This window comes from Odocoileus virginianus, chromosome 3 (genome assembly GCF_023699985.2).
Source record: "Odocoileus virginianus isolate 20LAN1187 ecotype Illinois chromosome 3, Ovbor_1.2, whole genome shotgun sequence".
Classification (NCBI taxonomy): domain Eukaryota; kingdom Metazoa; phylum Chordata; class Mammalia; order Artiodactyla; family Cervidae; genus Odocoileus; species Odocoileus virginianus.
The window spans coordinates 39974941-40001741 of record NC_069676.1 but is presented as its reverse complement, the minus strand read 5'-3'; the positions used below and the strand labels follow the sequence as shown (position 1 = coordinate 40001741).

The 26801-nt window shown below is 54.8% G+C and overlaps 1 protein-coding gene and 1 long non-coding RNA gene across 2 annotated transcripts; both read left to right on the top strand.

The window, feature by feature from the left end:
• C2CD4C (C2 calcium dependent domain containing 4C) lies at nt 1-3686 on the top strand. The gene is made up of 2 exons (XM_020901396.2): nt 1-180; nt 785-3686. The coding sequence occupies exon 2, from the start codon at nt 822-824 to the stop codon at nt 2082-2084; it is 1263 nt and encodes a 420-aa protein (XP_020757055.2). The 5' UTR covers nt 1-180; nt 785-821; the 3' UTR covers nt 2085-3686.
• Nucleotides 3687-8673: 4987 nt separating this feature from the next.
• LOC139032393 (uncharacterized) lies at nt 8674-13330 on the top strand. The gene is made up of 2 exons (XR_011484916.1): nt 8674-9232; nt 13099-13330. It is a non-coding gene; the product is annotated as an uncharacterized lncRNA (long non-coding RNA).
• The last annotated feature ends 13471 nt before the right edge of the window (nt 13331-26801 follow it).

Here is a 26801-nt window from a genome sequence, read left to right as displayed (position 1 = left end):
AGGAGGAATACGGCGGCGCGGCGGCCGGCTGGGCGGTTTCCCGCCGGTGAATGAGTCCGACTGCGCTGCCGCCGCCGCCGCCCGACCGAGGCTGCGCTCGCGTCCCCGCGCCCCCAGCCCTCGCGCCAAGACCCCGGCGTGTCCGCGGGTCAGCCAGCTTCGGCCCCCGCCCCCGGGCAGGTGAGTTCGGGTCTCGCCACGCTCCGCGGGGGCTGCTAGGACCCCCTACCCGCACCCCAATCCCCGCCGCTGGCCGAGTCCCGCGGGGCGGAGGATAGGGTGTTGAGGAGAGGGGTCGGCTCGCCGCGCCTCCACCCCCCAGACTCACCTCCTTTCCCATCCCCCACCCCGGATGCCCGGACCCTCAACCCGGGAGAAGCCACAGGTGGGTGGGAGTTTGAGGGGGGGCGGAGCTGGGACACCCAGGGGTCCGCCGGGCGACCAGGGGTGTCTTCCCTGTGCATTGAGAGCGGACCCCTTTAGAAAGCGCTTTGAGATTCTCAATACAGGGGTCGGGGCAAGAGTGGAGCTGCTGTCCCCTGGGGGCTTTCCTGGAGTCAGCGCCGCCCCCACCTCCCAGGCCCGGCTTCGGTGCTTGGAAGTTAAGCGCGATTCCTCCGGGGAGGGTAGACGAGGGGCGAGTCCACCCCGCCCCCGTGCTGGACCGCAGCGCCTCGTCACCCCCCTGGCCCCCACAGGGCTCCCCAGGCAGGTGCCGCGAGCCGTGCTTCCAGCCCCCGCGTGCAGGGGGGCCTGCGCTCCCGACCCCCGCTTCTCTTCCCAGGCTTCGCAGACCCCTCCTGGCTCCTGCCTGCGCCCCAATGAAGAAAACCAACATGTGGTTCTTGGAGAGGTTTCGGGGATCGGGGGAGAATGGAGCTGCGGGGGGCGAGGGCGGGGACAAGGCCGCCAAGGGGCCCCTGTACAGCAACGTGCTCACGCCGGACAAAATCCCGGACTTCTTCATACCCCCCAAGCTGCCCGCTGGCCCCTCCGAGCCCGAAGCGCAGGCCGAGCTGGGGCCCTCGACCTCGGAGCAGAACCTGGCCTCCGCCGCGCCCCGCCGCGCTCCCCGGAGCCCCCGGCTGCCCGCCAAGCTGGCCGCCGAGAGCAAGAGCCTACTGAAGGCGGCCACCCGGCACGTGATCCAGATCGAGAGCGCGGAGGACTGGCCGGCCGAGGAGACTGCCACCAACGCTGACCCCCAGGCCCAGGGGGCTATGTCGCTGCCCTCGGTGCCCAAGGCCCAGACGTCCTACGGCTTTGCCACGCTGGCCGAGAGCCCCCACACGCGGCGCAAAGAGTCCCTGTTCCACAGCGAGCACGGGGCTCTGGCCCAGGTGGGCTCCCCAGGCACCCGGCGCCGTCGGGGGGGCGTCAAGGCCAATGGGGGGGATGGGGCGCCCAGGGAGGCCGGCGGCGCCCTCATGAGCCCAGGCCGCTGCGTCAGCGGCGGGGAGAGCGACACGGGGTCCTCGGCCGAGTCCTCACCCTTCGGCTCTCCCCTGCTCTCGCGCTCCGTGTCGCTACTCAAAGGCTTCGCCCAGGACAGCCAGGCCAAGGTGAGCCAGCTCAAGCACTCTGTGGGCCGCCATGGCTCCCTGTCGGCCGACGACAGCACGCCGGACACCAGCCCCGGGGCCCGGCGCCGCCTGCCCCGCAGGGCCACCCCGGAGCCCGGCCCGGAGTCTGGCCCGACATCCCGCGCGGAGCACGCCGTGCGCATGGGCCCGCGGGGCAGCGTGCGCCTGCTGGCCGAGTACGAGGCGGCCCAGGCCCGCCTGCGCGTGCGCCTGCTGGCGGCCGAGGGCCTATACGACCGGCTGTGCGACGCCCGCAGCATCAACTGCTGTGTGGGCCTGTGCCTCGTGCCGGGCAAGCTGCAGAAGCAGCGCAGCACCATCGTCAAGAACAGCCGCCACCCAGTGTTCAACGAGGACTTCTTCTTCGACGGCCTGGGTCCGGCCAGCGTGCGGAAGCTGGCGCTCAGGATCAAGGTGGTGAACAAGGGCAGCAGCCTCAAGCGGGACACGCTGCTCGGGGAAAAGGAGCTGCCCCTGACCTCCTTGCTGCCCTTCTTGTAAAGGCTCCCCACCTCCCTCGGGCCGCGGAGACCCCCGCCCCCTCCCGGTTCCTGCAGGGGAGGCCACGGCCACGCCCCCTCCCGGGTCCGGCAGGGGGGCCCCGCCCCCTCCCGGACCCTGTAAGTGAGCCCTGATGCTGTGGCCCCTTTTGGGGGTGTCCCGGGTCATGCTCTTTTCCAGGGGTTACTTTTAATACAGGAGAAGAGAGAGGGCTGCTGGGGAAAAGAAAGGGCCAGCTTGCAGGGCTTAGTCCCTCTATACCTCAAGTTTCATGTCCCCACCGCCTATGCTCACTGCTTCTGGAGTTCTGGAACCTGGGCCGGGAGGCAGCAGAAGCCGACCACAGACCCAGAGGCTGCGGGTCCTGAGGACCAGCCAGGTCTTCTCTGCAGCACGTGTCCTCCTGCCCCAGGCCTGACGGACGCCCCCTAGAGAGGGGTGGGTGCCAGGCCCAGTGCGGGGGCCCCCGCACATGGGGCTGTGGGAGGACCCCTTCCTGCGTCAGGCGGTCTCTGGGCAGCCCTCAGTCCTCCCAGGCTCCGGAGGCGAGAGCCGGTCAGAGGGAGGAGGGTGCCACCCCGTCTGAGAGCCACTTCCCGGCAAAGACAGGCAGGAAGTCCCAGAAGACGAGAATGGGAATGATGGCTCTGCCCTCCAATGGGACAGCCCTCCATCACCTTCTCTTCTTTGGCCCTGCGGCCCTGCTGGGCGTCCAGAGCCTTCAACCTCTGGAAGGCTAGCTCAGATCGTGCCCAGAGAGCAGCACCAGCTGGTGGCCCCTGCTCCTCCCTGTCTTGGACCCCTCCTGAGCATGGGCCTCAGCAGCTGGACCCAGGAAGTGCTGTTCAGGGACACACGGCTTCCGCTTTTACTCCACAGGTGTACATAGGTCCTGGCTAGGGTGGGTGGGACAAGGGGCGGCCGGGGAGACCCTGCTTGTGGCTTTTCATGCTGCTAACACAGCTGCATGGGCTTAACTGTCCCTGTCAGTATGTGTGTCCTTAACTGATTTTTGTGGAAGTTTCCGGCTCAGCCAAACAGAAACGACAGTCTGAAGCAGGGCCTCCTGGGCTGCCTGCTAGGCAAGGATGGACCAGGCTGGTCTGTGGGGATCCTGGGGTGCCCCTCCCAGTCCAGAAGTTGTCCCCCCACCACAGTTCTGGGTTTCCAAATGACCCTCGGGGAGGGGTGAAGGAGCCGGGACTGGAGGGGAAGCACACATTCCCTTCTGCACACCTGATGAGACATACCCATGCCCTTAAGCCTGAGACTGAAGGCCCCTGGCGCTGGGGTCCCTAGCCGCGCACCCTCTGGCCTCTGTCCTCCGCCTGCCTCTCAGGCTTTCTGGTCCTGGGGACCACCCAGGCCAGGCCTGTGGACAGAAAGCCCCGCATGGACTTAGATGCTCAGACTTGCCGCCTCCTTCTCTGACCCCAACTGCTCCCACCTTCTGCTTTACCCCTGGGGACCCTCATTTTCTAGGCCCCCGCACTGTTTGATATCTCTGTGTTTGAAGTTGACTGTGGGTACATCTTGAAGACATCCTCCCCCAAGTGTTTGTTTATAAATGCTGGTTTTAGTGCAATAAAGGTGTTTTGGGGATGCGGGGGTGGAACTCTGCTGGCTTTACTGTTTAATAACAAGAGAGGAATTTTGCCTTGAATTCCAAGGAGGGTGGCAGGAACCTTCAAGATCCGTGAAGGCCTCCCCGCCCTTTCAGACCCAACGGGGCTCTCCTGCTTGTGGGGGCGGCACAGAAGCAGGACTGCAGCAGGGCAACGTCCCCAGGGACCCTCATGCCCTGTTATAAGGACACCTGCATACAGGCAGCACTCTCACCCCCTGAGGCCGTGAATGTCCCCCTCACAGGTGCAGAGACCAGCTGTCTGGCCGCCCACCCGAGACAGTGTGGCCACACCTTCAGCCTAGACTTGAACCCGCACCCTCCCTGCAACCACAAGCAAGAGAGATGCCAGGGCTGCCCCTTCTGTGCTCTGTCCACTTGGCGACAGAGGGCAACTGGGGAGACTGGCTCCAAGCTGCTCACGTCTGTGCCTTCCCACATCTTGTTCTCTCTGCCTGGAATGCCTCCTACCCCCATGCCCCCACCCCCCACTCACCTGCTTTCAGACTCTAGTTGACATGGCACCTCCTCCAGGAAGCCTTCCTGACTCTGCTATGTGTTCCCCTTCCCATCTCAGCTCACAGGCCATTTGAGGTCCTGTCTGTCCCCAGCTACAGGGCCTGCAGATTTATCTCCCTGAAAGGCCATCTCCAGTCCAGGGAACCTACTGACAGCATGTAGAAAGCTGTGGCCTGACCTGGTCTCTGGACTCCTGCAAGGTTGCTGGGGAACCAGGGAGCTAACAGCGAAGGCCTGAGTGTCCCAGACTTTCCCCCTGCTCCCCCTTGAAGAACCGCCAGCTTTTCCCACTTCGGTTGACCTCACCTTCCCCCATCCTCTTGGAAACTGGTGTCCTTGACTTGGAAGACTCAGCAGTGCTTGAGGACCCACCAGTGCTTGCCCTGGGAGGCAGGCAATGCTTGAGGACCAGAGCAGGTCTGCAGCCCAGGACTGCTCAGCCTTCAGGAGTGTTGGAGCTGTGGCTGGCATGGGTTGCATTTGCTCCATTTGAAAGATGGGGAAACTGAGGCCCAGGGCTTGGAAGCAGGCCAGCTGTGCCTTCATTGATTCATTTGACAGGGCTGGGTGCTTCCTGCACAGCGACTGCCCTGGGGGTGAGGGGTGGGCAGCTGTGCCTAAGCAAGGACCACGTCGGGTTTTTATGATGGGGTGCCAGGGCTCAAGGAACCAGGACAGAGTTCTTTCATCATGCTGGGGACAGAGTTGGGAAGGATGGGGCGTCTGAGCCACAGACCAGAGGATGCATAGTGTTGGTGAGGCTGCTCCAGAATGGGGCCCCAGCCCAGCTCTGGGGTGGCCCTGTGCTGCTCTGTGTCCTTGTCACCCCTTCCTCTTCAGAGCCTGTACTGGCATCCAGCCTGGCCCCCCTGCTCTGGTCGTGGCACCCAGTTGGGACTGGGTGGCCCTACCAGGCAGAGTGGGCTACAGGGAAAACAGACGCCTTGGAGCCTCCAATCCCTCAGCCAAGAGGGATATGTTGACTGCCTGTTGTATACTGCCAACAATGCAAAGCTTGCAAAAGCCCTGCCAGGATGCCTCCCTCCCCATCACAGGGGGAGAAATCAGAACAGGGCAGGAGGATGGGGACATGACAGACCCCAGGACTGAGTTGTGTCTCCCCCAACACTGCTCCCTGGCGTAGATCTCCAGTACAGGGTGCTGCCTCCTGCCCTGATCCCCGGCCCTTTCCTCTTGCCTTATCCTGGTGGGGCCCAGACCCTCAGGGCCTCACTGTCACCAGGAGGCTTTGTGCAGGCTGGGGTCCTGAGCACCCCCACTGGCTGACAGCCTGCCAGATGAGCTGCACTCACCAGGCCTGGTCGGGCTCCAGGATGTGTTGCCAGGGCAACCGGGCACCGTCTTGTCTCTTCCCCACCAGCCACTTCATGGGTGGGCAGCTGGTGTATGAGTGTGTGTGTCATGTATGAGTCCATGCACATAGCTATGGGCCCCCTGGGCACATGTGTAACTGTGTGCTGTTGCCTCTGTGCATACTGTGTGAATGTTAGTGTAGCCACGTGCACATGAGAGTGTAGCCGTGTGTGCACACGTGTTAGCACGTGGGCATAAACATGTGAGTGCGTATGTGTTAGCATGCGTGTACTTGCACATCTGTGTGTACTGTGTGTGTTTGTTTCCATGTGTGCACCCTGTGCATGTGTGTAACTGTGTGAGTAAAAGTGTTGTTGTGTAACATGTGTGGCTGTGCACGTGTGTGTGTGTTCATGAGTGTGCACTGCGGCCACTGTGCCTCAGGCTGCCCCTAAAGATAACACAAGATTCGAGAGGACCCCCTCCTTCCCCACCTCTCTTCATGCTGGCTCCCCACTGGAAATGCCCTCTGCCACGTTCCTTCCATCTTCCTTGAGGTCCTGAACCACTGCCTCTTCCCCAGGGCAGCCTCCACCACAATGTGGTCACTGTCATTCAGTCACTCAGTCGGCTCTGACTGTGCGACCCCAGGCACTGCAGCACACCAGGCCTCCCTGTCCTTCACCATCTCCCGGAGCTTGCTCAAACTCATGTCCATTGAGTCAGTGATGCCATCCAGCCATCTCATCCTCTGTCATCTCCTTCTCCTCCTGCCTTCAGTCTTTCTCAGCATCAGGGTCTTTTCTAATGAGTCGGCTCTTCGCATCAGGTGGCTAAAGTATTGGAGCTTCAGCATCATTCCTTCCAGTGAGTATTCAGAGTTGATGTCCTTTAGGATTGACTGGTTTGATTTCTTTGAAGTCCAAGGGACTCTCAAGAGTTTTCTCAACACCACAGTTCAAAAGCATCAATTCTTCAGCATTCAGCCTTCTTTATGGTCCAACTCTCACATCCATACATGACTACTGGAAAAACCATAGCTTAGATTAGATGGACTAATCAAAGTAGGATTGCCTACTTTGTAGGCAAAGTAATGTCTCTGCTTTTTATTTTTTTAAATTAATTAATTTTTATATATATATATTTTTAATGAGTTTATTTATTTGTGGTTGTGCAGGGTCTTCATGCTGTGTGGGCTTTTCTCTAGCTGCGGCGAGCAGGGGCTGCTCTCCAGTTGGGGGGGGCGTAGGCTTCTCACTGCGGTGGCTCCTCTTGTTGCAGAGCACGGGCTCTGGTGCCCACAGACCTCAGTACTGCGGCTCCCACGCTCCAGAGCACTGACCCAGAGGCTGTGTGCATGGACTCAGCTGGTCTGCCATCTGGAGTCTTCCCAGACCAGGGGTGGAACTTGCGTCCCCTGCTTTGGCAGGGGGGCGATTCTTTACCACTGAGCCGCCAGGAAGGCCCTTAGGCTATTTTAGATTCTGGTTTTCCACGCTCCTATCTGGTGAGAGAGGCCTGGGAGCTGGCAGTCCTCAGCCACAGTCCTGGCTCTGCCATCAAAAGCGCCGGGGCCTCTGGCAAGTGCTTGCTCCTCCCTGAATGTCTGAATGTCTCTGCTTTTTAATATGCTGTCTAGGTTTGTCATAGTTTTTCTTCCAAGGAGCAGTATCTTTTAATTTCATGGATGCAGTCACCATCTGCAGTGATTTTGGAGCCCAAGAAAATAAAGTCTGTCACTGTTTCCATTGTTTCCCAATCTACTCACCATGAAATGATGGGACCAGTGATAAGATGCCATTATCTGAGTTTTAAGCCAGCTTTTTCACTCTCCTCTTTTACCTTCATCAAAAGGCTCTTTAGTTCCTCTTCACTTTCTGCCATAAGGATGGTGTCATCCGCATATCTGAGGTTATTGATATTTTTCCTGGCAATCTCGATTCCAGCTTGTGCTTCATCTGGCCCGGCATTTCCCATGATGTACTCTGCATATAATTTAAGCAGGGTGACAACATACAGCCTCGAGGTTCTCCTTCCCCAATTTTGAACCAGGCCCTCCTTTGAGTCAGAAACCCCCTTTAGTATTCCTTGTTAGTGTCATACACAACTTTGTGACATCGATTTGATCAGAATGGTATTGCTTGCACCTGGAGCATCCCAGTGCTCAGTTCAGTTCAGTTCAGTTGCTCAGTTGTGTCTGACTCTTTGTAACCCCATGGACTGCAGCACACCCGGCTTCCCTGTCCATCATCAACTCAGACCAGGATGCAAATGAAGGCGGCATCAACAATCTCTCCTTCCATCCTGGAAAGTCCAACACTTTCCTACTCTCAGGAGGGTGGTGGGCATCAAGGCCACCACCCACACCAGGCGCCTGATCTGGTGCAGATCACAGAACCTTGCCTCTCTCTCATAATGGAGCAAAGGAGGAGGAATCAAGTGCCTGGCAACATGGTGGGCACCTGGATCCAGCTATGCCTGAAGTCCATAACTGCACACCGTTTCAGTTCAGAGGGTCAATAACGTCCCTTCTTTGCTTAAGCCACTTTTCTTTGTCATTTTCAGCCAAAGAATGCTGGTACAGTCTTCAGCCCCAGGAAGGAGGCTCCCCGAGACTTGGGGTGCCCCAGTCTGATGTAGGAAAGAGAAGCAGAGAAGGAAGGCATCACGGGAAGACCTGGGGTTTGTACCTCCCAAGAAGCTAGAGAAGGCAGCCCTGGAGGGAGGGGTGAGCTTCCATCAGGGCATTTGTCAAGGAAGACTTTGCAGAAGGAGCAGAATCTGAACCAGGGAAAGAGCACTGGGGGAGCAGAGGCATTCCGGGGGTTGGGGTGGGGAAGGGGCTCCGGAATCCAGCACCTGGTGGCCGCCATCCCACCCCACCACAGCCCGGCAGCACTGCCCATCTCGTCTGCCCCCTGCCTTCACCTGCTGTTCCTACTCTGAATAACCTTTCATGGTTCCCCACACCTTGGCACTGGAGACCTCCCCGGGGCGCCCCGCCCGGCCACCCCGCACCTTCCCAGACGCGCACGTCGTGTGCGTCCCCCTCACCCGCACCCCAGGTCTGGAGGAGGGGCTGGGAGTCTGAACCCTGACCCTCGGGGGAGCGTCCACGGCGAAATTCAAGCCCCCAGTTTTCCACTCGCCCTGTGTTTGTCTACAAGTCACGCGGCTTGTCTGGTTCTCAGGCTCCCCACGCGCGACTGTGCTGAGATCCAGGGTCGCACGTGAAAAGAGCCGAGCGCACAGGCGCCTCCGCGACCTCAGGCGCAGCGCAGCGACGGTGTGAGTCCAACCACATCTGAGTGGTAATTCCAGGCCCGCCAGACCCTCCGAGGTCTAGCCTCCGCTGGCCTCTCGGTGCCGCGGGCCCCTCTCTGCAGCCGCACCCCCTCTTCCCCCGCCCCCCACTCCCCCAGTGAGGGATTCAATTAAGCCTTTGTTTTCTTCCCGGCTCCTACGCGGGTCGGAGGGAGGGGCTGCCCGCAGCCCGCTCCGCTGACGTTGGGGGAGGGGGGAGAAAAATGACTTCAATTAAAAAGCCGCGGCTTGGGGAGCCGAAGGGACGCTCATCGCATCCCCCGCCCTCGGTCCTGGCTGCCCTGCGCGCCCGCTGGCCTGACTCTGGGGCCTCAGTTAACACCCCGCATCCCCGTGCAATGGGGACGTTTGACGCAGGGCACCGAAGGTAAGCACAAACCGCCGTGGAGGGGCCTTTTAAGAAGCCCGTGCTGGGTGAGAGGGGGGACCCTCCGAATCCTCTGCAGAACGCTGCCACCCCCACCCCCACAGAGGGGAACAGAGGCCCGGGGAGGAGGTGGGGCCTTCCCAAAGAAGCCCAGTTCCCTGGGGCGGGGGTGGGGGAGGTGAGGGAGGGGATGGACAGCAGCGTTGGGAGCAGATCCCAAGCCCTCCACCCCGCCTGGTCTGCCTTCCCACGGGCCGGAAGGCTCCTCCTCCCCGTGGGAGCACTCCAGGCTCCTCCTGGTCCGCGCGCCTGGGTTTGAATCCTGACAAGTCATCCTCCTCTCTGTGACTCGGGTTCCCCTCCAGCACCCTGTCTCCCGCCCCGTGGTGGTGGGGGCTGGAGGTGCAGATCCAGACAGGCAAGGTTCCCCGATCGGGCCCTGGGAGGCTCCTGGGAGGGTAAGGTCTGCCTTATATAGATTTGCCCCAGTCCCACCTGACGGGACCGGCCACTCCAGGAAGACCAGCCTCCCGGTTTTGGGTGGCCTGGGTGGTGGAGTCAGTGGACCTGGAGGCAGAGGTTGGCTGCCGGGGTGCCTGCACACACCTGCGCTGGAGCCCCCCACTCCCCGCCCCGTGTGGGACCCTTGATGCCAGCCGTGTGTGCGTGACGGGGGTGTGGAGAGGGTGGCACGTGTGGATCACTAGGATGGAGAGGCTGCTGTGACTTCCCCCCAGCTCTCCCTACATGTGCTCCTCCTTCTGTAACCTGTGACCCCCTCAGGTGCCTTCAACGGGTTCTGTGAATCCTCTCCATAGAATCAGCAAACCCCAGGGTGGTTGGGGGACCCCAAACTTGCTGTTGGTGTCAGAAGTGGAGACTGTGCCCTCTGACGTTTCCAACTTGGCTAGCTGCCCACTCCCACCCCATTCCCTTCCTAGGAGCGCACAGGGCCTGGGTTGCTATGGCGACACAGACTCTCTCCCCCAGCCACCTGAGTCCTTCTTAGTCACCCCTCCGTCTCACCTCCCTAATCCCCAAGACCTGAGTAAGGCCATCCAGAGGTGCCCAGCCCCCCACAGCCCACTCTGCCCCCACCCTGTCCTCCGCTCCCACAGCCAAGCCGCAGAAATTCCCTCCTTGCTCCTTGAAGTCAGGGAGGCACCCTGGGATCATGGTGGCTCCCTGGCTCCCACACTCCTTATGGAGACCCTTGGGCAAGCCCCTCCCCCCCAGAGCCTCAGTTTCCCTGTGTGTAGGAGGGGGGCTCAACTCTGGAGGCTGGGCTGATGGCACAGTGGAGTGTTCAAGTCAGCGCCTGATTGCCAGCCTCCAGCCCCTCACCTCTGCTGCACTGCAGCCTGTCCAGTTCCTGACCTGTGGAATCCACAGCCGAAGGGTCCAAGTCACTGCCCTTGGGGGGCTTCCTGGAGGAAGAGGCCCAGGAAAGGGATGGGGAGGTGAAGAGCTGTGTGGGTCCAAGGTCAGGAACATCCAGGAGGCTGGTTGTTGAAGTGGACCCTGCAGGGAGGGTGGACTTTGTTTTGGGATGGGGTGGGGAGCCTCGGGGAACAGGGGCTCTGGTTCATGTTTTAGTCTCTCCGGAGTCTGGGAGGAAGGGGCACTGTGTGGGGCACGGGGACTGGGCTGGGGCTGCCGCTGAGTCCAGAGGAGGGGGGCGCATTGGGGCCGGGCTGGGCAGAGGTAGATGGGACACATGTGACATGTGCAGTGTCCGGGCTCGGCTGGGCTTGGACGGGAAGGCTGTGCGGTGAGCGATCTGCTGGAACATCTCTCTCTCAGCTCCACTCAGTCCCGCCGCCAGCCAACCCAGCTCTGCCTTCCTAACACCCGGAAACCTCACTGCAGGGAGGGGACTGCTGCATGCAGTAACCACGGTGTCTCGGTGGGAATGGCGTCAGGTGAAGGACACTGCTATTTTGTGGGTAAGAAAGAAGGTCAAGAACAGGCCACAGGGGTCTTCAGAGACAGAAGTCAAGGTGATGGCCACCTGGGGTTAGTGACCAGCAGGGGTGATGATGGCCTTTGGGGAGCTGTCACTCCCACTGACATTCCCACTGGGTGATGGTTGCTCAGTGAGTTTATAAACGTTCACTGGGCTTCTAAGGGTCAACTATCCGGAAGACATTTAAAATTTTTGCAACAACACATGACCCAGCTAAAAATGGGCAAGCCCACTGAGGCTTCTTTGTGGGGCACCCACAGAGACACTTCTCCAGAGAGGAGAATGGTCCAACTCACATTGGTCCATGACTACTGGAAAAACCATAGCTTTGTACAAAACTTTTTCGTCAAAATGCTATCTCTGCTTTTTAATATGCTGTCTAGGTTTGTTAGAGCTTTCCTAAAGAAGGCTGAGCACCAAAGAACTGATGCTTTTGAATTGTGGTGCTAGAGAAGACTGAATTCAGAGTCCTTTGGACAGCAGGGAGATCAAACCACTCAATCCTAAAGAAAATCAGTCCTGAATATTCATTGCAAGGACTGATGCTGAAACTGAAACTGAAGTTCCAGTACTTTGGCCACCTGATGCGAAGAGCTGATGCACTGGAAAAGACCCTGATGCTGGGAAAGATTGAAGACAGGAGGAAAAGGAGACAACAGAGGATGAGATGGCTGGATGGTATCACCACTCAATGGGCATGAGTTTGAGCAAACTGTGGGAGATAATGAAGGACAGGGAAGTCTGGCGTGCTACAGTCCATAGGGTAGAAAAGAGTCGGACATGACTTTGTGACTGAACAACAACCACCACCAAAGAGGATACACAGATGGCTAATACTCCCTGAAACAATGCTCGGCATGATTAGTCATCAGGGAGATGAAAATCAAAAGCACAGGTGATACCACTTCACACTCATACGACGGCTGTGATCAGGAAAATGGAAGCTAAAAACAGGGTGGTGAGGATGTGGAGATATTGGAAACTTCCATGCTGCCTGGACAATGTGAGATTATGCAGCTGCTACAGAAAACAGACTGCCATTTCCTCAAAAATGTACACATGAAATTACCATATGACCCTCAATTCCATGTCTAGATATATTCAGAAGACTTGAAAACTGTTCCTCAAACCAAAACTTGGACATTAATGTTCATAACAGCATTGTTCACAGCAGCCAAAATGTGGAAGCAGCCAGTGTGTCCATCAACAGATGGTGGATACACACAGTATGTCCCTCCACACACTAGAATATTCTTCAGTCATAAAAGAGAAACTCTGACACTCACTATCATGTGGACAGACCCTGAGAACACGATGCTCAGTGAGAGAAGCAGACACAGGAGGACACACAGGGTGTGATTCCATTGATGGGAAAGGTCCAGAACAGGCAGATCCATAGACACAGAGAGTGGCTCCTGGTTGTCAGGGGTTTGGGGAGGAGATGGGGGTAACTGCTGATGGGGATGGGGCTTTCTTTTGAAGTGATGGAATGTTCTGGAATTAGAGGTGGTGGTTGCAATTTGTGTCTGTACTAAATGACACTGAATTATTCATGTTAAAATGATTGTTTTTTAAAATATTCATTTATTTGACTTTGCTGGGCCTTAGTTGCGGCATGTGGGATCTAGTTCCTCAAACAGGGATTGAACCCGGGCTCCTTGCATTGGGAGCATGGAGTCTTAACCACTGGACTACCAGGAAATTCCCCAAATGATTGTATTTTATGTGACTTATACTTTAATTTTTTAAGAAGTTCATCGAGGGCTTTCTTGGCAGCTCAGTGGTAAAGAATCCACCTTCCAGTGCAAGAGATATGAGTTCAATCCCTGGTCCAGGAAGATCCCACGTGCTGTGGAGCAATTAGGTCCAGTGTGCCACGACTACTGAGCCTGTTCTCTAGGGTCGGGGAGCCACAACTACTGAACCCACGTGCTGCGCTGCAGCTACTGAAGTCCTTGGCCGCCTGGAGCAGGCGCTCTGCGAGAGGAGCCGCTGCTGTGAGAAGCCTGTGCACCACAGCTCAGAGTAACCCCCACTAGAGGCAACTAGGGAAAGCCTGCCCAACAATGAAGACCCAACACAGCCAAAAATAGATGAGTTTTAATCAAATCAAATAAAAAGAAGTTGACGGAGCTTGATGTACTCAACAATTTGTGCATTTACCGTGTATAAGCTATATTACAAAAGGACATGAAAAAAAATCATTTCCCAGAACCTGCCCATTTCTTGCTTCCTCTTTGGCTCCTACCCAAGTCCCACTATCCACCTCCACCCTCCCCTCCAGGCCCCCCACCATCCACCCACCATGCCACCATCGTACCCCCCCATACCTCCCCGACGGGTGTACTCCCAACCGCTGCCACCACATCCACCCCATCAGCCCTTTCCATCATCCTCCCACCTCGTCGCCCCAACACCCATCATCTTCCCCGCCTCCCACCCCACTCCCCACCATTCCTGCACCGTACCTTCCCATCCTCCGTTTCCATCATCCCTTACCCTCCACCCCTACCCGTCTGGGACCCCCGCAATCCCCTCGCTTGCGTCCCCGCACCGCCCACGGCCTGTTCTCCCCGAAGCCGCCAGAGGGCGCCGGTGAGCAGCGAGCGGGTCGCTTCCCTCCTCTGCCCCCCTCCCAGGCCCAGGGGGCTCCGTGTCCCTCTGGTGGGAGTCGAGCCCCCCGCGTCCCCGGGCTCTACACGCCCTGCTCCTTCCCGTCCCCTCCTCGCTCTCACCTCCTGCCCCTGTCCCCCGCTGATTCCTCTCCCACCCGCCGGGCGCAGGGCTGTCCCAGGACCGCCCCTGAACTCTCCACTGGTCTCACGACTCTCACCGCGGAAAGGGCGCCCCTGGCCATTGATCAAAGATGCACCCCCCCCACTTCCCCTCTTTATTTTCTCCCCCAGGAGGGCCAGACTGCCGTCCCCCCCGCCGTCCGTCCAGCTGAACCGCCGAGAGGCCCCGGTCTCGGACTTTGTGGGGAAGTCGCCAGCAGGGGCCGGGCGGCCTCCTCCGTGCGAGGCGGCTGCAGGCGGCTCCCGCCACCACTCCCCGCTCTGGCTGACGGGGACAGGCTATTTTCTACCGCCTGATCCGCTGCCTCCAGTGCTATAATTGCACAATAATAGTGGCGGGCCATGGGCGAGGAAACCTAAAATTACATCAGCACGCGCAGCCCATGTGCGGGGGCCGCCCGGCCCTCGTGGTCCTTCACGTGTCCACGCTCGCGGCCTGCAGGGGAAATCTTCCCAGACACGTGCTCCAGGAGCCTGGGGCGGGGGCGGCTGCTTGTGGCTGGGCGGACTGCCCGGGGCGGGGTAATATTCCATTGTATATGCGTACCAATCCTCTTTCTAAAATTTATTTTTTAATGAAGTATAGTTGAATAGCAGTGCTGTGTTCGTTACTGCTATAAGGCAAAGTGACAGTTTTACATATATATGGGCTTCCCTGGTGGCTCAGATGGTAAAGAATTCGCCTGCAATGCAGGAGACCTGGGTTGCATCCCTGGGTTGGGAAGATCCTCTGGAGAAGGGCATGGCAACCCACTCCAGTATTCTTGCCTGGAGAATTGCCATGGACAGAGGAGACCGGTGGGCTACAGTCCATGGGATCACAAACAGTCGGACATGGCTGAGCAACCAAGCACAAATATATATATTTGGAGAAGGAAATGGCAACCCTCTCCAGTACTCTTGCCCGGAAAATCCCATGGACCGAGGAGCCTGGTAGGCTACAGTCAGATGGGGTCCTGAAGAGTCTAGCACCACTGAGCGACTTCACTTTCACTTTTCACTTTCATGCATTGGAGAAGGAAATGGCAACCCACTCCAGTGTTCTTCCCTGGAGAATCTCAGGGATGGGGGAGCCTGGTGGGCTGCTGTCTGTGGGGTTGCACAGAGTTGGACACAAATGAAGTGACTTAGCAGCAGTATATATATATATATATATATACTTTTCCATATTATTTTCCAGTATGATTTATCACAGGATATTGAATGTAATTCCCTGGGCTCTACAGTAGGACTTTGTTGTTTATCTGTTGTCTGTACAATTGTTTGCCTCTGCTGATTCCAAACTCCCAATCCAACCCTATCCCACCCCCTCCTCCATGGCATGCATCAGTCTATTCTCCATGTCCCTGATTCTGTTTCTGTTTCATGGATATGTTCATTTGTGTCATATGTCATTTGTGTCATTCATATGTTCATTTGTATCATATAAGTGATAGCATATGGTATTCGTTTTTGTCTGACTTACTTCACTTAGTATGATAATATCTAGTTGCATCTATGTTGCTGTGATGACATTATTTCGTTCTTTTTATGCCTGAGTATTATTCCATTGTGTGTATATACCACATCTTTTTTATCCATTCATCTGTTAATGGACATTTAGGTTGTTTAGGTTGTCTTGGCTATTGTGAACAGTGCTAGTATGAACATTGGGGTGCATATATCTTTTTGAATTATGATTTTGTCAGAATATATGCCCAGGAGTGGGATTGCTGGATCATACGGCAATTCTATTTTTAGTTTTTAAAAGTTAGTTAATTAGGGGGCACTGGGTCTTAGTTGCAGCATGCAGGATCTTTTGTTCCGGCACACGGACTCTCCTGTTGTGTGCAGCCTCCGGAGCACACCTGCTGAGTAGTTGCAGTACCTGGGCTCAGTTGCCCCATGGATGTGGGATCTTCGTTCCCAGACCAGAGCTCAAACTTGTGCTCCCTTCATTGCAAGGTGGCTTCTTAACTACTAGACCACAGGGAAGTCCCTATTTTAAGGAACATCCATACTGTTTTCCATAGTAGCTGCACCAGTTTGTATCTCCACTGACAGTGTAGGAGGGTTTTCTCCACATCTTCTCCAGGATTTGTTATTTTAGAGTTTTTAATGATGGCCATTCTGATGGGCGTGAGATGGTACCTCATTGTAGTTTTGATTTGCATCTCTCCAGTAATTAGTGATGTTGAGCATCTTTTCATGTCCTCTTGGCCTCCTGTCTGTCCTTTTTGGAGAAGTATTCATTTAGGGCTTCTGCCCAATTTTTGATTAGGCTGTTTGTTTTTCTGTTATTGAATTGTATGGACTGTTTGTATGTTTTAGAAATTAAGCCCTTGTGGGTCATATCATTTGCAAATATTTTTTCCCAGTTCATAGGTTGTCTTTTTGTTCTGTTTATGGTCAAACTCCCTATTTTCAAATAAGGTCCCATTCACAGGAACTGGGAGCTAGGACTTGAACTTGTCTGTTTGGGGACACAATTCACCCACAAACTCTCCTGGTCCTTGGTTGCTGGTTAAGTCGGATTCTGAGCCCATCTCGACCTGCAGAGTCAAGTCTCTGGGGGTCTAGAATGCTGCACTGTGGATACTGTTTTCATCAGATTTAATTCTGGTATAATTTCAAACTTAGAGAAAATTTCAAGATTAGTGCCAGAAACTCCTATAGACTCTACCCAGATCCACCAATTGGTTGCATTTTGCTCAGTTATCTTTGCCGCACTCTGTGTCCGTAACTACCTGTGCCTGTGTCTACATCTATGCCCTATATGCATACACAGGTATTTATATACATTTTTGGAACCATTTACGACTGTGTTAGAAGTGTGGTGTGCCTCCACCCATAACCACATCACTGTGTATTTTCTAAAAACCAGGATTCTGCTTGATAATCTGGTGCATTTCTCAAGATGGGGAAATCTCACATTGATACAGTCTTCATATCCAGCCCATGTCCATATTCAAAATGTCACCAGCTGCTCCAGTGATGCCCCACGGTGGTGGTGGGGGGGCTTGGTACCTGAGCAGGTTGTCATGGCAGTGGATGCTGGCAGCCAGGTCACCAGGCAGCAGCTCTGAGGAGCCAGCCTTGGTGGGAGGAAGGGAAAGCATCCCTCCCCAAGCCTGGAGATGGTGCTGGTTCTGGACGAGAGTTTATAAAGCTTTGGGGGGCCACGTAGAGCAAGGCTCCTCTTGGTCTTCTCAGATCATAGGGTGGTGCTAGGATCTGAGCATGTCTTTCTGGGGAGATAGCACAAGTGGCTTTAGAGGTTAGGCACGGCTGGGCAAGGCGATGGGTGGGCATCCACACTGGGCATCTCCAAGCTGTCCCTGGCCCCACAGCCCCCGCTATTGCCCCCTGCACACCATGTTGCCCCCCTGGCACCAGCCCTTGTGCTCTCAGAGCAGACATGCCTGCTGGCCTTTCTTCCTGTGGAGGAGCCTGGCGACTGTCTGGCATCTACTCCCCACCGTGCCTGGGTGCTGGCATGAATCCCTGTGGGCATCCTACCCCTTTGTGGGGGACTGTTTTGTGGGTGGATGTGTGCCCCCTTCTGGGCAGCGAGATGTGAGGGCAGTGGGGGGCGGCTCCTCAGTTCTTGACCCCCACAACCCGGAGACATGGACCAATCCTTCCAGCTGCAGTTTCTGGGTCTCTCTCCTCTGCTTCCTGTGTCCACTTACAAGAGTCTTTGTGATCACACTGAACCACGCAGATGATCCAGGATAATCTCCCCACCTCAAAGCAGCTGATTAGAAGTCTCCTTCCATCTGCCCCTCCCCCACCTCCACCCTTTGGTGGAGCAACATGACATATTCACAGGCTCTGGGGATTCTGACAGAGACATTTTGGAGGCTGTGATTCTGCTGGCCACAGAACATTTCCTTACTCCTAAGGGGGGCGGGATGTGGCAGGAAAGTGGTCCCTTTCTGCCTGTGGCCCCTGCAGCTTTATGATGAGATGTCTGGAGCAGCTGCAGCCCTGCTGACCATCTGAGGATGAATAAGTGTGAAAGGAGGCAGAGTCAAGGAAAAAGCAGAGCCAGGAGGCTCTGAGGAGGAGTCCTGCTGGGAGGAGTGCAGGAGCCTCTTTTTGGAGGAGAGAGCTTCCAAGCCTCATTGCTTCAGCCCACATTGGTGTGCCAGTTGTGGCCATGTGACTAAGTTCCAATACTGAGATGTGTGTGGAGGGCAGGGAGGGGAGTAGGAAAGAGGGAGGAGATGGAGAGGGCTCGAGGGGGTCCTGTGAGCTGGGTGTAGTCTGCTGTGAAAGTTCTTTGTGCTCCACGCTTAGGAGAGATGATCTTCAATCCTTCTAAAAAGTAGAAAAGTACCAAGGGGGTGGGGCATAGACACAGCTCGAGCTGGGCATGGGCTGCTCGTTCCCAGATGTCTGTGGGAAGAAGCAGGCTGCTATTTTAATAACCCAGCACCTTCTGGGTCTTGGCTGCTCCTGGGAACCAGACTCCACATGCTGTCTGCTGAGGCCTCACTTTCTCTCTGCTCACACCAGTGCCCTTTCCAGTCAGGCAGAAAGCATGCATGTCACCCATTACCAGCGGGTGTGCAGGGGGCCTGCTGTGATCTCTCAGCCACACCCCCCACCAGGGTTTTTCACTGTGGGAAGAAGTCAGACGCTCCTTCTCAGGGCCAAGAAGTCAAGCCATGAGCAGCGTCCTTTTCAGGACAGACTAAGTTTCTTAAGCACGAGTGGAGGATGTTTGCTATTTGAGGCACGAGCAGGTAGCAGGATCCTGCCGTGTGGACACCCCTCACCGGGCCTCACTGTCATCAGTCATTTCCTCTCGGGGACGGTCCTGCCCCAGACGATGCAGGGTCATGTCTGGGGACATCTGTGGTTGTCACAACTGGGAGCTTCTGGCATTGGAGAAGGTGGGGCCAGGGATGTGTTCAAGACCCACAGAGCCAGGATGGCCCCACAGAGGGTGACCCAATGTCCACGGTGCCCAGGAGACCCTGCTATGTACAAATGAAACACACAGCAGATGCAAGGCCCCACGCCACCTCCTCAGACTTTTCTCAGATACTGGTAACCATCTGCGCCCCCCCTCACAGACGATGACTGCAGCCATGAAATTAAAAGACGCTTGCTCCTTGGAAGAAAAGCTATGACAAACTTAGACAGCATATTGAAAAGTAGAGACATTACTTTGTTGACAAAAGTCCATATAGTTAAAGCTATGGTTTTTCCAGTAGTCACGTATGGTTGTGAGATTTGGACCATAAAGAAGATTAAATGCTGAAGAACTGATGCTTTTGAACTGTGGTGCTAGAGAAAACTCTTGAGAGTCCCTTGGAATGCAAGGAGATCAAACCAGTCAATCCTAAAGAAAATCAACCCTGAATATTCATTGGAAGGGCTGATGCTGAAGATGAAGCTCCAATACTTTGGCCACCTGATGCGAAGAGCTGACTCATTGGAAAAGATCCTGATGCTGGGAAAGATTGAAGGCAGGAGGAGAAGGGACGACAGAAGATGAGTTGTTGGACGGCATCACCCACACAATGGACACGAGATTGAGCAAACTCTGGGAGATAGTGAAGGGCAGGGAAGCCGGCTGTGCTGCAGTCCATGGGGTCGCAGAGTCGTACACGACTAAGCAACTGAACAATAACAACAGACCCCTAGCCTTACCGGGTCCCCGCCCCCATCATCTCCCCCACACAATTGCAGGTAGGTGGACTGCACTGCCTTTCCCAGGACCCCCAGTGTGGACTCTCACCAGACTTGTTGACCCTCTAACTCAAGAGAAACTAACTTAGTCTTGGTGGTAGGGGGTGGAGTTCAGGGAGCTTTGCTGGTCATAGGTTTCCTTTCCTGCATCTCTGTAGGAACCGGACTACACTTTGAAATCCTGACATGGAGGGCTTGGGACCCTGAAACCTCAGTTCTGCCTTCTCTGGGACACCCCTTTCCCGAGAAGATGGGCACTGCACAGTCCAGCCCCCCAGAGGCAGGAAGGGCAGTGGGTCCCTCGGCTTCTGTCACTGAACTGTGTGAGGCAAGCCATCTGCCTCCCTGGGGTGCTGCTGTCTTCAGAACAGACACCCGCAACTCAGTGACCATTGACTGGCCTGGCCTGGCCTGGCCTGGCCGGCTGTCTGCCTGCCCATGGTCCACGTCTCATCCTCCAGACACGTTTCCATGGCAATGGCGAAGGAAACACACCGCCGCTTCCACCTGACCCTGTCAGAGCTCATCCAGAGGGGAGAACTGTATTCTGCTTTAGGGAGAGAGCCCCAGGGTCCCATGACAGAGAGGATGGGTGCAGAGGAGGGTGAGCACTGGGCCTTTGTGCAGGCCATGTTCTGCGGACATAAAAGTTTGTAAAAAATGCTGCGGGGCAGGACAAATTTAATTATTACAACAAAATGCAATCGTGCCACAGACAAAAACATTGAGGATTTTTATTGTAGCTCAGATTTTCCCTCAAGGTCTCTGTCTCCCTTTCTCCTTGCTTTAGACAGCATCACCCCTGTGGTTCCAGCTCCTGGGAGCACTGGCCGAGGTCCTAGCTCCCACCAGGTGGCCTCTGTTCCCACCCTTCCAACACCACCCCTGGTGGTCCTATCTCCTGGATGCGGCTAATCTCTGAGTCATCTCCTCGCCTCATTTTGTTTCTCAGATCTGTGGGAACAGGTGCCCCTGCAGTCTCCCGGGGGAAGCTGTGTCGCCATACCTTGTCTTTAGCTCAGTGAGACCCAGTTGGACTTCTGACCCCAGACCTGTAAAAACAATGAATGTGTCTGCTTTGAAGCCACTACATTTGGGGCGATTTCTTACGGCAACTTCAGGAGACGCATGCAATGTCACCAGGTGCCGGGTTCCATGGTGACCCGTCACCCTTTCTTGCAGTACGGAACTGCCCCAGGGATGCCCGCAGTCTGGAAGTGGTGTGGCCACTGAGCAGGAGGAGCCTTGGGAGGGGAGCACACAGTCTTTGAATTCTGAATCCCTGTTTTGGCCGCATTCACCTGTATTCTCACGGCCTGATGCATTGCCTTTGAATTCTGACTTCCTGTCATGATTTTGGCCCTGTCCACTTGTATACCTATGGCCTGTTATACGTCCTCAAATCTTTCACCTAAATAAATATGTGCAAAAAGAAGTGTATTGTCTACATAAATGGAAAACCAGTACCACTTGCCTTAAAGAAATAGAAGATATTTTTAAAGAGGAGAAGAAAAGAAGGTGTCAAAACTAGTGGATGAAACTTGATGAGGGGAAACAGATTGCCTGCTATTAAAGTGGCTCTTTAAGGATGGCATTAATTTTAAGGGGAAGCACTTACTTGACTGTGGAGGAGCCCGGGATGACCACCTAATTCAGAGGATGTTAGACCTCTAATTCAGTTAGAGGTCTAACTCAGTTAGACCACCTAACTCAGACCACCTAACTCAGTCATCCCTCCAGTGAGGGGACCTGGTGTTCTGGACACCACCTTCCCGGGAGGGCACACCACCTCTCACTGATCACGAGATGACAGGAAAGAAGCCCGGGTGGAAGGATATTCTCTAAAATTAATGATCAGGGAGCCTTCCCTGGTGGTCCAGTGGCTAAGACTCCACGCTCCAAATGCAGGGGGCTCAGGTTCAATCCCTGGTCAGAGAACTAGATACCACAGGCTACAACTAAGGATGCTGCATGCTGCAAGGAGATAGAAACATCCTGTCACACCAGGCCTGGCTCCCGGGCCAGGACAAAAAAAAGAAATAGCTAAAAAAAAAAAAAAAAAGAAATAGCTATAAAGGATGTTACTGGGACAACCTGTAAAATCCAAACAAGAACGTATGAGTGCTACTTTCTTCTGATTTTGGTCATCATGCTGAGGTGACAGCAGTCACCATCTGCAGTGATTTTGGAGTCCAAGAAAATTAAGTCTGTCACTATTTCCATTGTTTCCCCATCTATTTGCCATGAAGTGATGGGACCTGATGCCATTATCTTAGTTTTTTGAATGTTGAGTTTTAAGCCAGCTATTTCACTCTCCTCTTTCACCTTTATCAAGAGGCTCTTTAGTTCCTCTTTGCTTTCTGCCATAAAGGTGGTTTCATCTGCATATCTGAGGTTATTGATATTTCTCCTGGCAATCTTGATTTTAGCTTTTGCTTCCTCCATCCCAGCATTTCCCATGATGTACTCTGCATATAAGTTAAATGGGCAGGGTAACAATATACAGCCTTGATGTACTCCTTTCCCAATTTTGAACCAGTCCATTGTTTCATGTCTGGTTCTAACTGTTGCTTCTTGACCTACATACAGGTTTCACAGGAGGCAGATAAGGTGGTCTGGTATTCCCATCTGTTGAAGAAGGAGGGACTGTATCCCACTCAGTGGCACCTTGAAGACACCAAGCCCCCTGTCCTTGCTTCGGGAAACATTCTTGTAGAAGGTGGGAGCCAGGGCAGGTTGCTGAGTGAGGGAAGAGTGTGGCTGGTCTCCAGGGAGATTAATTTAGCCTCAGAAAGGCCCATGCATCTTTGATCTTTTGTCAAGGCCATTCCGCATCACCGCTGAAGTTTGCAAATGCGGCCCCAGCTGGAGGCACCACCTGAAGTAGCTTAGCGCAGAATGCTGGGGGTTCGAGCCCCTGAGCCGTCTTAGGTAATGACTGCCTCTCTGATCCTGTTTCCCCCTGGGTGAAAGCGAAATGGGGATGCTGATGATAAAGCGTACCTTGCAAAGACTGTGTGCATGTGTGTGTATGGGAAGCGGTGGAGGGGCGTGGCGTGGCTGGTGGGCCTTCAAGGAGATGCTACTGGGAAGCCGGTGAGGTCCTACCTAACGCCCGGGTGGAGGGACCAACGTGCCCTTGAGAGCAGCGACATCTTGTGTCCGTCACATGATACTGCAGCCTCTTCCCTGCGCTCGCGGAGCCCTGTTTCTCCAGTGGGGAGTCCAGGCACCACCTGGCTCCAGTGGAACCTCCATCCTAATGGGCTAACAAGACGACAGTTGTGTTAAAAATGCAATATGTGAGGTCATGATAAATGCTGTTCAACAACAGCAACAAAATCCCTGTAGATTTAGGTAGGAAGACAAGGAAGCTGTACTTCAGATGGGTGATCAGGGAAGGCTTCTTGGAGGAGGTGATATCTAAGGTGCCTATTGGGGAACGCATTCACATGAAAACCAAGGGAAGGGTGAGTGCACAGGTGGGTGGAATAGGGGAGAAACTTCATATTCTATTACAAGCTAATCACTACAGGATGTTGCCTCTAAACTTAAATTACACACAGTGGTCCATCTGTGGGAGCCCAGCATCCCAGGTAATGAGAATTGAGCCAAAATACCTTCGTTTAGCTCACAGAAAACTGCCTGACCAGGCCCAGCTATGAACAGCTGCAAGAGGAAGAAGTCCGGAGGCTGCTGGGAACCAGGAAATGCTTGATGTCACTCCCTCCCCTTTAGTAGAAAAGAAGCTTGGATGCTAACTCAGGTAAGATGGTTCTTGGGGCACAGTCCACTGCCTTCTCTGTCTACTGGCTTTCCAAATACCGTCGCTACTCCTTGCTGCAACCCTTTGGATTTTCCTGTTGTGCTGCAAGTAGTAGGAGCTTGGCCTTGGGCCGCAAGAAGTTGGATGAGGGGCAGGGAGGGGGCCCCTGCAAGTGATGGGGGCAAGGTAGCGGGTGGCAGGGACCCTGCAGACCTTCCTGAGCCACTTTGGCAAACTCCCTCCTTTGGCAAAGGACCCAGGACTGGATGGGGAGGGTGGGCTTCAGTGATGCTTTGTTGGATGCAGACAGCCCCAAGTTGCCACCTGAAATCACAGTCTGTTATCTCCTGTGTGTCTGGCCCCTGGGCCGGTCTCAGTGGGACCGCTGTCTGTCTGGACACACCATATCTGCTGGGCTGCAGTGTTGGGTGTGGCTTTTCCCCTCACTGTCGGGCTCCGAGCTGGGAGGAGGGAGTCTCACTGGGCACCGACCCAGACCTTCCGGATCCAGACCTCGGGGTGCTGCTTGGGCTTCCGCCCAGCGTGCTGGATCCAGGTAGTCAGCCTTCCTCCCTGGTGACCCTTGCAGTGGGCAGAGGCAGGAGTCAGGCCCAGGGCCTCACTTCGGCTCCATCCTGCTGGCCAAAGCACCCCCACTCGGATTGGGGGTGGGGGCGGGGAGCTGCCAGATGGCCACGTGTCGGGGAGCATCCCTCGGTTCTGTTTCATATTCTGCCTCTGGTCCATATTCTGCCTCTGAATGCCTGGCTTCCCTGTTTTGAAATGAGTGATGTATTCAGTGCTCCCCAAATCAGGGGTACCTTTCTCTATGTGTGCTGTGCCAAGTCACTTCAGTTGTGTTGGACTCTTTGTGACCCTGTGGGCCCCTATGGACCCTATGGGACCTGGAGGAGCCCATGCCAGGCTCCACTGTCCGTGGGATCCTCTGGGGAAAGAGTACTGAAATGGGTTGCCATGCCATTCTCCAGGGGCCCTTTTTCTGTGGTTCTTGCTTAATGTGGAGTGGTTTTAAAATAAACTGGGTGGAGGGAATTTGAGAGATAGGAGAGCGGTCACCCACTGCTTGCCTCTCTTTTCTCTTTCTCCCTGCCCTTATGTGACCCTCAGTTGTTTTCTGTTTTTTTTTTTTTTTTTTTTTTTTTTTTTATCAAGAGGGATTTCAAGCAATTGCTGGTTTTTAAAATTTTATTTTATTAAAGTATAGTTTATTTTTAATGTTGTGTTAATTTCTGCTGTACAACAAAGTGACTCAGCTATTCATGTATATTCTTTCACATTCTTTTCCATTACACTTTTTCACAGAATATGGAATATAGTTCCCTGTGCTATATAGTAAGGCCTTGTTGTTTATCCATCATGTGTATAACAGTTTGCATCTTCTAATCCCAAACTCCCAATCCATCCCTCCCCCACCTCCCCTTGGCAACCACATGTCTGTGAGTCCGTTTCTGTTTCATAGACAAGTTCATTTGTGTACATGTGACCCTCTCTTATCTGTTCACCCATCCATCTCACCATCCACTCATTCATACTGTAAAGAACACCCATGAATGAGAACATCACCAGTAATGTCCCCATCTACAATCCCCACCCTGAATCCTTCACACCATCGCTGTCCTCTCCCTCTTTTTTTTTCTTATAATGAAAAGAATTTTTATGTTTTTTAAGAAACGTACTTCCAAGGAGGAATATAAGCTCTTAAAAAAAAATTGTTACTGTGCAGGGTCTTCATTGCTGCATTTTCTCTAGTTGTGGCGAGCGGGGGTTCCTCTTGGTTTCAGTGCTTGGGCTTCTCATTGCAGTGACTTCTCTTGTTGTGGCCTGTGGGCTCTAGGGTGCGCTGGCTTTGGTAGTTGAGGCATGTGGGCTCAGTAGTTGCAGCTCCTGGGCTCTAGAGCGCAGGCTCCGTAATTATGGCACACGGGCTTAGTTGCTCTGTGGCACGTGGGATCCTCCCAGACCAGGGATCGACTCCCCTGTCCCCTGAGAAGGCAGGCAGATTTCCAACCACTGGAACGCCAAGAAAGTTCCCCCAAGTTCCCAAGAGAATTAATTGTGTCAAGTAACGGGAAGCCCAGAGGGCTCCAGGGTTGCCAGGTTTGGAGGCGCAACAACAACCTTTCAGGTTCAAATCCTGCTGGTGTCAGGGTCACAGTGTGACAGGGAAGAACGAATCTCACTCCACGCTGCATCTGCTCCTTTGTTTAACCCCGTGCTCTGTGGCCTGTGCTTACCCCTGCTGGCTCTGCCCCTCTCTTAACTAAAAGGATGCTGCTGGCAGCCTCTTCTCAGGGCTCTGACCTCCAAGAGCCCACTCATATGAAGATGAAAAGTTGCAGAGTAGAGAATAACATGTGACTTCTTAGAGGTTTACAGGAGCGTCGTGACCTGACCTACATGGACAGCTGCAGGAACAGAGAATTCCCGTACCAGCAAGTCTGCAACGACAACCACACCCCTCCCTCACCTGGCCTTAAAAAGGTTTTACTGAATCCCTCTGGGGAGTTCAGGGTGTTGGGGTGGAAGCCACCCGTCTCCTTGTATGGCCTGTGATAAACATTTCTCTGCTTCAGACTCTAATGTTATGGTTTGTTTGGCCTCACCATGCATCGGGCACATGGACTTGTGATCGGGAACAAGATGGCTGCCTGAGCTCCAGACATCACACATAGTCCCAGAAACAACCAAGAAGAGAGTCTCTTCCTCCTGTCCCCTTTCAAGACAGAGGATGCCATCCCTCAAGGCCCCTGCAGACACCCTCTCTGGTCCCATTTCTGAGCCTGTCCCAGGGAGGGTGTGGGACCCCTGATGAACTGTCACCACCGGCGGCAACTCCCCCATCTGAGCACAAATGGGCCTGACTAAGAGGAAGTGTAGGGTGAGCTGGGTGTGTTCCAGCAGGACCCCTTCCCCGAGAGGCACCCCCAGGCCCCGGTGAATGGGGTGCTCTCAGCCCCTGGCCTGGGAAGGCAACTTTCTATGAGGCAGACATAGACACTGAAGAAGAAAGGAATAAGTGAGCAGCATCATCTCAGGCCATGCCAAACACACAGAAAAGTCATGCCAGGTGCCGAGATGCAGACAGACCCGGGGATTGGTCTGCCTTCCCGAGGAGGCGCCCCCCAGGATGAGTGTGGGCAGAGGACTGGCAGGTGCAAAGATCTGGAGGTGGGCACATGTTTAGGGGACAGAACGGCAGAGCAGCAAGAAGGGACCAGCAGGTGAGGCTGGAGGGGTGGGTGGCCCCGGGAGCCTCGGTGCTGTCTGGGTGGGGGGGTACCTGCAGACAGACGTGCTGGGGGTGGAATGTGGGCTGAGAATGTGGGCAGGCCATTCTCC